Source organism: Drosophila erecta, unplaced genomic scaffold, assembly GCF_003286155.1.
Source record: "Drosophila erecta strain 14021-0224.00,06,07 unplaced genomic scaffold, DereRS2 tig00000021-arrow-pilon, whole genome shotgun sequence".
Lineage (NCBI taxonomy): Eukaryota > Metazoa > Arthropoda > Insecta > Diptera > Drosophilidae > Drosophila > Drosophila erecta.
Genome location: NW_020825198.1, coordinates 10,369,974 through 10,382,071, shown reverse-complemented (window position 1 = coordinate 10,382,071; position 12,098 = coordinate 10,369,974). Strand labels below are relative to the sequence as shown.

Genomic DNA, 12,098 nt, shown 5'->3' with positions numbered 1-12,098 from the left:
GCGACCATTATAAACTTATCATGCCGAAAATATTCATAAATGCTTACATCTCTATTTTTTGTGCTAATTACATTTTGGTGTGTTTTCAGTTTGTTCATTTTGCCTGAATATTTAAATCACTACTGTTTCGGCCCTCATTAAATGCGTGTAAAACTAACATGGCCCACAACATATTTCACGCGGCTCATAAAAGCATAAATATCCGCATAAATAAAATAATTTACAATGTAATGTCGCTGGTTAGAGTGATATAAATTATTCTCTTACTGGGACAACAATGTTGGCTTTTACTGGCTTTTGATGGATGTGGGGGAAGGTTTTCCTCTTACTATAGAGAGTGAGTTTTATTTACGATGATGCATATCAACTCAAGATTTATTGATACTGCCAACAAAAATATTATTTTTAATTAATGAGCGAAGGTGCTTTCAATTTGTATGGAATTTATGTCTCAATACTTGTATTTACATATATAGCGCGTCAAAATAAACATAAAACTATTAATATCGTGCCATGGGATTTAAAATAGTCATAAAATATTTCTCAGGTCTTCAAGCTTTCCACTTGATATTGAATGGCTTATTAATATTTACATTCCGTGTTGCCGAAATCAGAGGAAAATTCAATGGACTATGCGTCCCTGAACGCTTCACAAACTTGATTGTTGGAAATGAATTGATGGGCCGAGCAGAATGAAAGCGCCAATTTATGGCCTGAAGGAGGACTATTCGTTGCATAAATTGTGGCTGGATTTAAACAAGTTAATGTGATATTAGTTGGAAGCGGGCATAAATTATGGAAGCGTGTTCTATTGGGGAAAAGGGGGGCATAAACGGGGGTATAAACAAAGCTGGCCTGATTTACTGCTGGCCATTTGACTGTTTAATGAGCACTCAGATGTGTCAACAGGCTATATGGAAATTTATTTAATTATGATTCATAAGTCACAAAGTAGCTTACAGCCGGCGAAACACACCAAATCCCATTCTTCCCGCACTCTCGAGTGTTTGAAGTTGAGCGCCTTGCGATGCAAAAGTCTGGAGCTCGGACATGGCAGCATCTAAAAAAGGCAATCAAAAGTTTGGCCAAAAAGGAAATGGCGAAAATGGCGCAAAATGTGTACAAAATCAAAATTGGCAAAGCAAAACTTTTGATTTATGCAATTTGCGCTAAAAATACAAATCCATTTGATCACACTGGAGGGGGGCAAATAAAATTTGGCCAACAATTCCAATAAAATGGCAAAGCAGGCTTTGATTTATTTGTCCTTGGCGGGGGACGTGGGAATTCCCCGAACGCAGCCGCAAATGCTTAGCCCCGTCTCTCCGAGGACCCAAATGTCATACATGGAGCATAATAAATGGGCTAGTAAAACTTTGGACAGGAGGGGGGCCCAGAGCATGGGTTTCTTGTGCCTTGTGTCAAGTCAAATGCAAATGGCCGACAAATTTGCCAGGCTATATTGCGATATGCAAACAGAACGGATATATGCTTTGTTTATGTGTACATACATATATGTGACCGCAGGCTAAACTGGCCACAAATTTCCACACAATTTATGCAGAAAATGTGGAGCGGAAGCGGAGACACGGCGGATCCCATTGCCGGATCATTTATTTTATAGTCCGTCGCTTTAAGTTATTTTTCTTCATTATTTTTTATGTGGCTCCCAGGCTGGCGAGGACCATCGAAAACAATTGCCAAAGGCATTTGGCAATCAGCGCCAAATGTTTGCTCTGTTTGCCCAAATAATTTATACGAGGAGCAAGAACACAAAGCCACAACTGCCGACAGCCGACAGACGTCAGACTTCAGACGGCCATCACACATACGCCGCGTTGGCCGGCTCAAGTTCATAGACAGGATCTTAACGGCACAGTTCATTAGCGGTCCCTTTTGGCCAGGAACTTGGTTTATTAATCCTCCAAGGAGCGGGACGCAAAGGACGGCAGTTGTCATTAGGGCTCGTCCAGCGATTTCCGTCTCTTTCCGACATAAACACCAAATTAAGTTTTAGTGTTTCATTTATTTTTGGCACTCTCTCACACATGCGAGTGGGCTAAGGGCCATGTATATCATGCATATATGTAGTGTGTGATTCGGGCCTATTTGTTTTTATGGCCCCAACTATGGGCCCGTGGTCTGTGTAATTTTTGGCCGGCTCCCATTGCCTTTTGATTGTTTGTAATGAGCTGCTCGTCCTGCTTATGTGCGGGTCATCAAGGATATGAATAAAACAGCGATCGAAACAACCCGATAAAGGCTGGGCAAATGTCAAAGCCATTCATATGATCCACTCACCAGAAAGCACTTCTAGTGATAGGATTACAGACGCATTTCGCCTTCATATTATTTTTATTATTCAATTTTAGTATAACAATCATCAATTAAGCAACTTTATGGCTTAAATGAAATCCTCTTGTATTTCCCATTGCTGCTTGATTTATAAAAATCCTGTTGATTTGATTTTTTATCCCCGTGCTCCAATTAATGCCTGCTTTAATTGATTCGTTTGAAATGCGATTCCAGCTGATTTAATTTATTTGCCAATTTAGTTCGTTGTTTATGCAGCTCATTTGAGCATACAATTTGATTCGCTTGTACAGTCATTTCAGCGACAGGTGAATTAATATTATTTTTATATTATAACCACCGCCCTCTTCTAACATGTTTAAAGGTCACTCTTCATGTTGTTGCACTTGCCGCGGCCAATTGTGCAGCAAACATAATTCAATTAACGCCTGGCCATTGGATGCCACCACACAGGCCCACAAATAGATAGAGATGGATATCGACAAGGAGAAAGAGAGCGATTGAATGGCCGGAAAGTGGCGCTTCACAATTTGCGCAATTTCCGCCTCTGAACGACATCAAACAGAAAATCTCCACTCCATTCCCGAAAAAAAGGAAAAACATAAAAACTTTGCTCTCGTTTGATGTGTGAATTGCGCAAATATTTTTGTTAAAAAAATATATGCTCTTCCTACTCCGCCACTGAGCATTCATCATGTTTTCGTATACGTTATGGAGATTTTTTCCCCAGAAACTTGTTAAATGGAAAACAAACAAAGAATGTTTGCACATAATGCGATTAGCGGCCTCGGCGTCGGTCGCCATCGAAATTTATTAGCCGCTTATGCAGTCCGATTGAAGTTTAATTGAAAGCGTAACAATATTTACCAGACCAATATTAATTGACAGTTGATGTTGCGTGTCAGTCGTACATTTCATTTTCCGTTTCGATTCCTGGCCATTCAACACAGATGTCCTCCTGGATCCACTTGCCACTTTCCACTTTCCTCCACTTTAATGCTTCGCCAACAGCGGAATCTAATTAGCATTTCAAACCCCTCCGGCCGGATGGCATGGCTGAATAACAATAATTGCTTAAATAAACACCACGACAAATGCACATTAATAAACATCAGTTGGCTGAAATATGAATTATGGCAAGCCCATCTCAACTCGTGGCCAACATGCAATCAAGTGCACGCAGCTCGAGGAGAGCTCTTTGTGGGCCAAAGTCGAACCATCGGCAAAGTGCAACGCCATTTGCATGTCGGGCTGGTCATTCACTTCGACATCAACTGGTTGGTGGATACAGTGCCACTCGAAAAGGCAGAACGCTTGGGTTTGGAAAGTACTTGAAATGCGTGCTATACTTAATTCAGTAACTTGAAAAGTTCCTTAAAAATAACAAATTCCTTTTCAACTATGAATAACTACAAAATACTATATTTCTAGCTCAAAATAGCACACTTTATAGTACAGTTTATACTACAAAATACTATATATCTAGCTCAAGATAGCATAGTACAGTTTATACTACAAAATACTATATATCTAACTCAAGATAGCACACTTTAATAGTACAATTTATACTACAAAATACTATATTTCTAGCTCAAGATAGCACACTTTTATACTACAATTTATACTGCAAAATACTATATATATAGCTCAGATAGCACACTTTTATAGTACAATTTATACTACAAAATACTATATACCTAGCTCAGGATAGAACTTTTATACTACAATTTATACTACAAAATACTATATATCTAACTCAAGATAGCACACTTTAATAGTACAATTTATACTAAAATAAATTAATAAGATATAACCATGTAATTACCCATTAGTACCAAGCCAAAGTCATATTAGAAATAGTTATAGAGCATTACTAGAAAGTTTCAATTAAATATGACTCTCACATGTTCGTTTGAATCAAGTTAATGGAAGCAAGTGAGGACTAGAAAAACATGACCTGCTCCCTAAAAAAGTTCTCTAAATTATAATTAGCTCCTGTAAAGGGTTCCTCTTAATTATATATGATGGACTCATAATTCTTGGGCAGCTCGCAATGAAAAATTAACAAAATATATTTATTGGCCGCACTGTAAACGACATGTGTATATGCTAAACAGACAGTGCGTGACGTTTCCTCGTTCTTGGACTTCTTCGCTGGACATTAACATGGCAATTATGCATTTTTAATCAAACTACCATAATGCTTCCCGGAAAAGCGCTCCTATTGATTTTCCGTATTAACCAATTGACATACATCCCATAAGTGAGCCAAGTGAACCCTTTTGAACCCCGGCTGGAAGACACTAAACGAGTACATTGCAATAAGCCAAATCAAACATGGTGAACGGCAAATCCAATTCTAAAGAATCATTCCGATTCAGTTTCTGCCTACATTTGCATACAAATGCAGCCGGGATTAAAATCAAAATTCGATATGCCACAGGCCACACACATACATGAGCACCCTCTCCGAGAATTTGCCGAACAATATTTTACTGCTCAAGACATTCCGACATTGTTGTGCGGAAAAGGGAAAACCCTCTCCCCCCTTGGGAGGAGAAAAACTTACCCAAGTTCTTCAATTACAATTTGATTTGCAAATGACACAGAGAGAAACATGCCAAGAAATTGAAGTGGAAAACTTGGCAAAGTCGAGAGGGAAAATGAGGAAAATGCGACAAGTCGGGTTGGGAAAGTTCAACACGAGCCGGCGCAAGTGGAATTAAATGTTTGTTAAAGGTTTGCACTGATTAAAAATGATGGAAGGCACTCCCTAAAACTTTTTATGACTATAAAGTTCGGATATACAATCCTAGATAGCAACCCTCCTAAAAATGTTCAGCATCAACAACGCTTCGGGCAATTGAATCCTTTAAGCCGGGCACTTTTTCATGGCTCCCGGCAATAAAATGTTGCAACATTAAAAGGGCGGTGCACATAAATAAAAAAATCGCTGAGTAAAAAATTGGGTTAAAAATTAACTACAGCAAATTTAAATCAACTCCGGAGGGTTGTGTGGGGGGGGACTGAAGTTTTTCCGGGGATCTGCCTGTCAGCGAATCCTTCGAATCCTTGGGCGGCCGTAAAAAATCGACTCGCTGGGCAGGCTGAATACGGCCGGAGTCCTGGCAGCCGTAAATAAAGCGCCGCAAACATTAATAACTCCCATTGGGTGTGTTAACAAGCAATGACCAAAGAGGGCCGAGCCCGGCAGGGCTGGGATTTCGGATACGTTTTCCTCTGTTTTCCCTCCCAATGCCCGGCATTTTCCACCCCGTGCCCCTTCTGGCCGTGTGCATAAATTGCAGTAAAAATGGCGCAAAAATTTTACATTTTGTGGCTGTTGTGAAAAACGATGTGCAACAAAAAGTCCAGTTCTGAGCGGAGCGGAGCGAAATAAGTAACAAGTAACCGGGAGAAACTCGCAGGCATGCAAAAATTGCGCATACGCCAGGTGCGCCACACCGCACCACGCCACATAAAATGGTTGAGTGATGGAAGCCGATGGGTATGAGCCCAGGATGTTCCGCGAAGGTGGGTAATGCATGTAAGACAATCATTTTGACAGCACTCTCCGCCGTGTTTTTAGCCCCGGAATTGGCCTCCGGCTGTGTGTTACCCATTGGGCCGTCGCTCGCCTGGCTGCCTCCTGATTACTATGCACTTTGATACTTATCTTTAATTGAGGTAACATTCAGCACGGCGCAAGGATACGAAGGATGTTGGCAGACCAACAAAGGCTCGTCTGCCACGCTACGCTGAGCACACTTTTCATATTCGCAGTGTGTTCCTTTCGGTCTGCCAGGATCTGCTGTTCGTTGTCAGTTGCGCATAGAAATGGGTTTTCAGAGGGAACAAACAGTGTTGCCCCTTGGTTTTTACTTCGGATACATCATTTTAACAGGCATTTCAATTTGCAAGATATATTATATCCTATGAAAAATGTGTGCTGTTGGAAAATACCTTATTCTATTGTTTATCACATCGGAAATCACTGCTGTATTTAGCGAGAGAAGGCTAACAATGGTTAATGCACATAACCATACCACCATAAAATTGAGTTTATTGTGCGCTTAACGCCCGTTCTCCGGCCCAATTATGCGTTGACCCCTGACATATTTGACCTGGCGCCGCAGAAGTAGTTCAACTCTGTTTCAATTAATCGTTAACCCTTCCGGCAGCTCCGCAGTTCGACGTTTGCCGCTGCGGTTGGCCAGTGCTTGCTTTATAAATATTTAAGACCATTAAACAGACAGCATGCACACACACATGCATGCGTAATGCTGGCCGTGGTCGAACATGGCCAGGACTAAGCGTTTTATGGCCCTTCCACAGCCGATTGCCATTGTTTCCACAGGGCAGAGCCGTAGTTTTGTGGCCATGGATGGGGTCGCAGTGGAAACTGAAACTGAAACTCCCTTCGCAAGCCCCACATCCTTTCGCAACCATAATCGTCATCGTTATCGTTTGCACTTGGCTCTGGTTCTGGGTCCAATTGTTTTGCCATCAGGTGGGCTGCAATGTCTGCGGCGGATGCCAAGGCTAATTTTGCGTAAAATGAGCGCTGAGCAGCCGCTCGAATGATTCATTATGGTTCCCCAAGGAGTCGTTGCATGCGCATATATGCAAATGAATGGATACAGCGGAGCCAGTGGGGCGGGGGGTGTTTGGGTTAAAGGACCTTCCGGTACCTTGGGGCCACTGCACCCGCACGGCGAATCAATCATAGATTGTCAACGGCCACGATTTGCCTGAGTCGGTGGCGTATACGTGATGTTGGCCACTCCCAGCAGTCCCACTAATTGATTTATTGCCCCGAAATGAATTCTATGCCAGCACATTAATATTTATTGCACAATCTGCGAGGGCGATTAGGAAGTTGTACAGTCGGCACCTTGACCTTTAGCTCTGATTTTTGTCATGAATCCGCTCTTTGAATAATTCGGAATTTTCATTTTCGGATTTGCCCGCAGCTTTTTGTTCGCCCTCAAATTGCTGCCATGAATAAATGAGTTGCTCAAGCGGGCCGAGTACAAAAGCCTGGCTAACGAGTCCGTACAAACAATCTGTGGACATTGGGGAGGCATGATGGGGCACCCCATGGGCCACCCACCCACCTGGTATTTGCTGTTTTATATAAAAGCAATACGCATATGCCCGGCATGCCAATGCAGCACTGCTATTTGCATTCACTTTTCTGCAGTGTTTGCCCCGAAGGGTTTTTCCCCATCCCATCGCCATCGCCTTCGCCAGCCATTTTTGCCCCTGCAAGCCCTGCGAAAAACGCCGTGGAAAGCTCTGGGGAAAAGCCTGAAAAGCGCTTGTAGGACTTCTGGCTGGCAGCTCTTTAAGTTCTGCGGTTCGTAGCTGGCTTCGGAAAACTGAAGTTCTGGCTAAACGACACTCGGAGGGAGATGGATGGCAAACAAACCGAATTTCGTCGAATTGCCACTCGAAAAACATGAAAGGAAGCACAACTATTCATTGTTTGCATACCATTTGAAATCAAAGTAAATGTATATTTATGTAATTAAAGTTTCCGTGGGACGATCTCATATTTCCAATCACTTCTGAGCAAAACGAGCAAACGGGCTACCAATTAATTTCGCCCAGTGCAGCATCTCGAAATGAGCATTGACTGATGCCACTGCAGATGGCCATTGAATGGATTTTCCGACCAAAGGCATTTCCTTTACAGGCAGCCTCGAATTTTCCTTTCTCCGCTCCGGTTTGCGGTAGAATTCCATTTCGGTTGCGGGCAGCTGGAATGCAGCAAATACTCGATTCGATTGCCAGAGAAATGGAATTTTTGCATATCCATCGCACTTGTAAATATAATTTAAGCAATCTTTCATAATTCTCCGTGATTTTTGATCGCTGTTTCGGTTTATTTTACACACTTTAAAGATACCCAACTATGTATATGTACCCCTGTCTGCACTTAATTTCGTAAACAGCAAAGTTTATGAGCAGCGCCATTTGGGAGTTCGCTTAGATTGTTGGTTGTTTGTTTTGTTAGATTCTAGATTCCTTTTAGGCGGAAATGAAATTTGTACAGTTTTACAGTTTTAGAATTTCGCCGTAAAAGGGTTTCATGTTGTTGCGTTTTTAGGGGACCGCGCTGGTTTGAGTGGACTATAAAAGCTTTTTGCCTTTGCCGTTCTACAAATACCGACTGCGAAGTCATAGAAAGTCGTCGTCGCGTCGAGTAATTAGAAAATTAACCCCTGCCAGCAGGCCATAAATGAAAATGAAACAACAACTGTGTTTTCGCAATGCGAGCAACTAACTAAACAACAACAACCGGCACTCCACATGGTCGCCACTTGGAAAGTCAGCCAGGCGAAGGCCACTTAGTGACTCTTTTTCTTTTTTTTTTGAGAGGGCAAAAGCGTGAAATGAAAAATAAAAACAAAACGAAAATGAGCGGGTTATGTCACCGTTTTAATTGAAGAACGCGACTTTAAGGTGCAGCTAGCAGGAAGTTTTGTGTTATTTTCACGTTCTCTGCTGTGAATTACTATTACGGCAGGCCATTTCGCACTTGACGCCGTATCTTTCTCATATCTCATATCCGCTATCTTTTAACGCATTTTCCAGGGCTGGCCGTGTGCTACCAGCGGCAATCTGTAAGCAACAACAATCACAATAACGCCGAGGCGAAGCCCACCCACGCACCCCCCTCGCATTTTCCTCATGGCCACAAGTGGAACGAGCCGTACTTTGATCTCACGATGCCCAGGAACATCACATCGCTGGTGGGCAAGTCCGCATATCTGGGCTGTCGTGTCAAGCATCTGGGCAATAAGACGGTGAGTCCGGGGATAACGCACTAAAGGCCAAACACGTGCCGAAAATCTACAAAATCATTTGGCTTTGTTTCAGCAAGCGTAAAAATGAACATACGAGCATGTTCATTAGAATAATATTGATATTTTGGGAGAAGAAGTGTAGCAGAAGTATATTAAAAAGGAGACTTTAACATTTATTTTATGCTTGTCGTTTGCCAAGTCTTGAGTAAACATATATTTTCCACAGTGCAGGCAAGTCAACAGGGAGAGAACAGCCGGAAACATTTCGTATTAATAATCTTGATTTTATTTACATTTAATAAACAAAGAGCCCGAAATGGGGGCGGTCGCAAGTGTGGCGAATGTGTCACCAAATATCCACTTACAGGGCCCAAACAGACAGAGCGGGGTTATTAAATTTGCTGTCAGTTTATTATGTAATACGTGACAGCAGCCGACACCCAAACACACACACATGCTGACCGCTTGGCCCTAGTTTTTCCATGCTCTTTTCTTTCTGGATGGCGTCACTTGATCCACTCAACCCAATTAAAGTCTCCTCCAGCCAGTTGTTAGCCCTTAAGTTTTTCGGGAAACAAAAAGTGTTGCCTTTCGGCGATCAAAATTAAATTGCTTGGTTGCCATAGCAAGGCTGGCTATATAATAAAGATTATTTTTTGCCGCAGACACAATGCGAAAATATTGTGCACGCAGTGGCCAGAATTCAGCGCTTTCTTTTAGTGGGAAAGCTTGCAGGTGTTGGCAGGCCCAAAAACGTTGATAACGCTAAGCGATTTGGCCACGGTCATGGGGCTCATAGATTTCCTTTAGGCCAAATCCGCTTCCGCAATCAGTAAACTACACACACTCACACACATCATCCAGTTAACTGGCCGTGCTCGGTTTTGGCCAACAGTGAATTTATGGCCAGCCCAGGCTAAAGTTTACTTTCCAACTTTTTTCGCCCTTTTTCCTGCTGCTATTGCAGAATTAGACAGGCGGCCAGACGGCAGGAAAGTGGAACTGCACAGATGGATGCCACACAGTTGGCTGACTCTGTCTCTGTCTGTCTTTTGGACCGTGTGTGTTATTGGTTAGACAGTTAGCCGCATAAACAAGGAGCCTCCATGGCCAAAAAACAGGGAGGCAGAAAGGAAAAAGTAGAAATGGAGTAGAATCCAAAAATGGACGGACACAAATTTGTGTCAAATATAGTGGGCAATGTCGAGTGAATGTCGCAGTATGGGGAGTATCATTTTCCGGGTCTGTCATGCGTTCCGCACACTAATTTCAGTTGTATGAAAATTCAGCCTGTGAGCTGCATAAATTTTGCGGTTTCTGCGGCGGCCAATGGCCCCCAACGAGCTACAATCAGAGCCTCTTTAAATTCCTCGGAACAGCGTACTAATGGAGGTCCTTCCCCAGGTTGCTTGGATACGACATCGTGACCTGCACATCCTCACCGTGGGCACCTACACCTACACGACGGACCAGCGGTTCCAGACCTCCTACCACCGGGACATCGACGAGTGGACCCTCCAGATCAAGTGGGCCCAGCAGAGGGACGCCGGGGTGTACGAGTGCCAAATATCCACGCAGCCCGTGCGCAGCTACTCCGTCAACCTGAACATCGTGGGTGAGTAGATGCTCTGTCCCAGATGACATAGGTCTCATATAAGGACTAGCTAGAAGGCGATGGCCCAAATCACACCCAAAATTAAAGGTTATTCAAACGATTATATAGACATTACTGGTGAAAAAAAGAGAGAAACGTTAAAAAGATTCTTATAGTTTCCGGTTCTAGTGCAGAAACATCTTGTGAATTAGCTATAGTCCATATTTTCAACTTGCAAATCAATAGATCACCTAGTTTCACTTAAAAAAACATAGTCTAGGGATCCCGTGCCTCTTTTCAGAGGACTGTATTTCTACCGGTGTAAAATATATCTTGTAGAACGCTCGTAAACCCCCAAGTATTCCAGATACATGCAGCCACTAAATAATTCCGGGCCTCTGTGTGGGGAATTTCGTATACTTCCCTGTATTGTTTTAACATATTCATGCAATTTTCAAGTGTGTAAATTATGCACGCTTGGCAATCGTCACAGCAGGATATAAAAGCGGGCTGCTCTGCCGGTAAATATGACAGGAATTTTTCGCGAGATTCTTTTGGGCAGATTGATGGACTGACAGGAACTGGCAGGAGCCACACACACACACACACGAATGGATATCGACAGGATGCCATTTATACGGGATTTAAGGTGTAGATAACAGGGAAAACCAACTGCGCAACGAAAAAATACGTGTATTTCTAAAAATAACATTTATCCTCTTTAAGCCTGGGGCCACAGTACGTTTTTATATTTTGGTTGAATTATTTTCATGGTTTTTCTAAATCAAGCGCATAGCTGAATAACAAATTCCGAATGGGGACAGCAAACTGATGGATCGAAACTTGAAGTTTTTTCCTTTAAAAAGCCAACAAATTAGGATTGAATTATTCAGTAGGTGGACTTGGCCCCCGGAATCATAATGAATGGTTTATTTCTATTTTTGGTTTGCCTGATTAGTCAGCCATGGGCGTACTTTAATTATTTTAACGTTTTTCTATTTATATTTTGCTTTCATATGTTATTCTCCCATTTTCCTTTGTTTATATTTTTGGTTACCCACCGATGTGGCGATGCGCAGACCTGATAGACGCCGAGACCAGCGATATGATGCAGCAGTATTATAACGACGACGCCTTCTATATAGCCGAGAATCGGGTGTACCAGTCCAGTAACGATGAGTTCGCCGGCATGTTTGGACCCATTCAGACAGTTGCGGGTTAGTCCTGGTGGAGGCTCGGGATCCAGCCATCCTCTGTTCTGGCAGCACACTTATTTTTTGGCCGAGTGACAAGTCCGACCGCAGATAGAGGAGAAATTAGGTGCCAGACGGAGATGAGAGCTCCGCTCGAGGGCTGCCATGCATGCATATTATTTTTTA

General features: G+C 42.7%; 1 protein-coding gene across 3 annotated transcripts in view; it reads left to right on the top strand.

Moving 5' to 3' along the window:
- LOC6546129 (zwei Ig domain protein zig-8) overlaps positions 1-12,098 on the top strand; it is a 38,470-nt gene that overhangs the window by 20,439 nt on the left and 5,933 nt on the right. For 2 of the 3 annotated variants that reach the window (XM_015157726.2, XM_026977366.1), the window contains exons 3-4: positions 8,914-9,125; positions 10,530-10,740. In XM_015157726.2, coding sequence (XP_015013212.1) covers positions 8,914-9,125; positions 10,530-10,740 — 423 coding nt within the window. Of the gene's footprint in view, positions 1-8,913; positions 9,126-10,529; positions 10,741-11,798; positions 11,937-12,098 lie in introns of all 3 variants that reach the window. The other variant, XM_026977367.1, reaches the window with a different exon arrangement.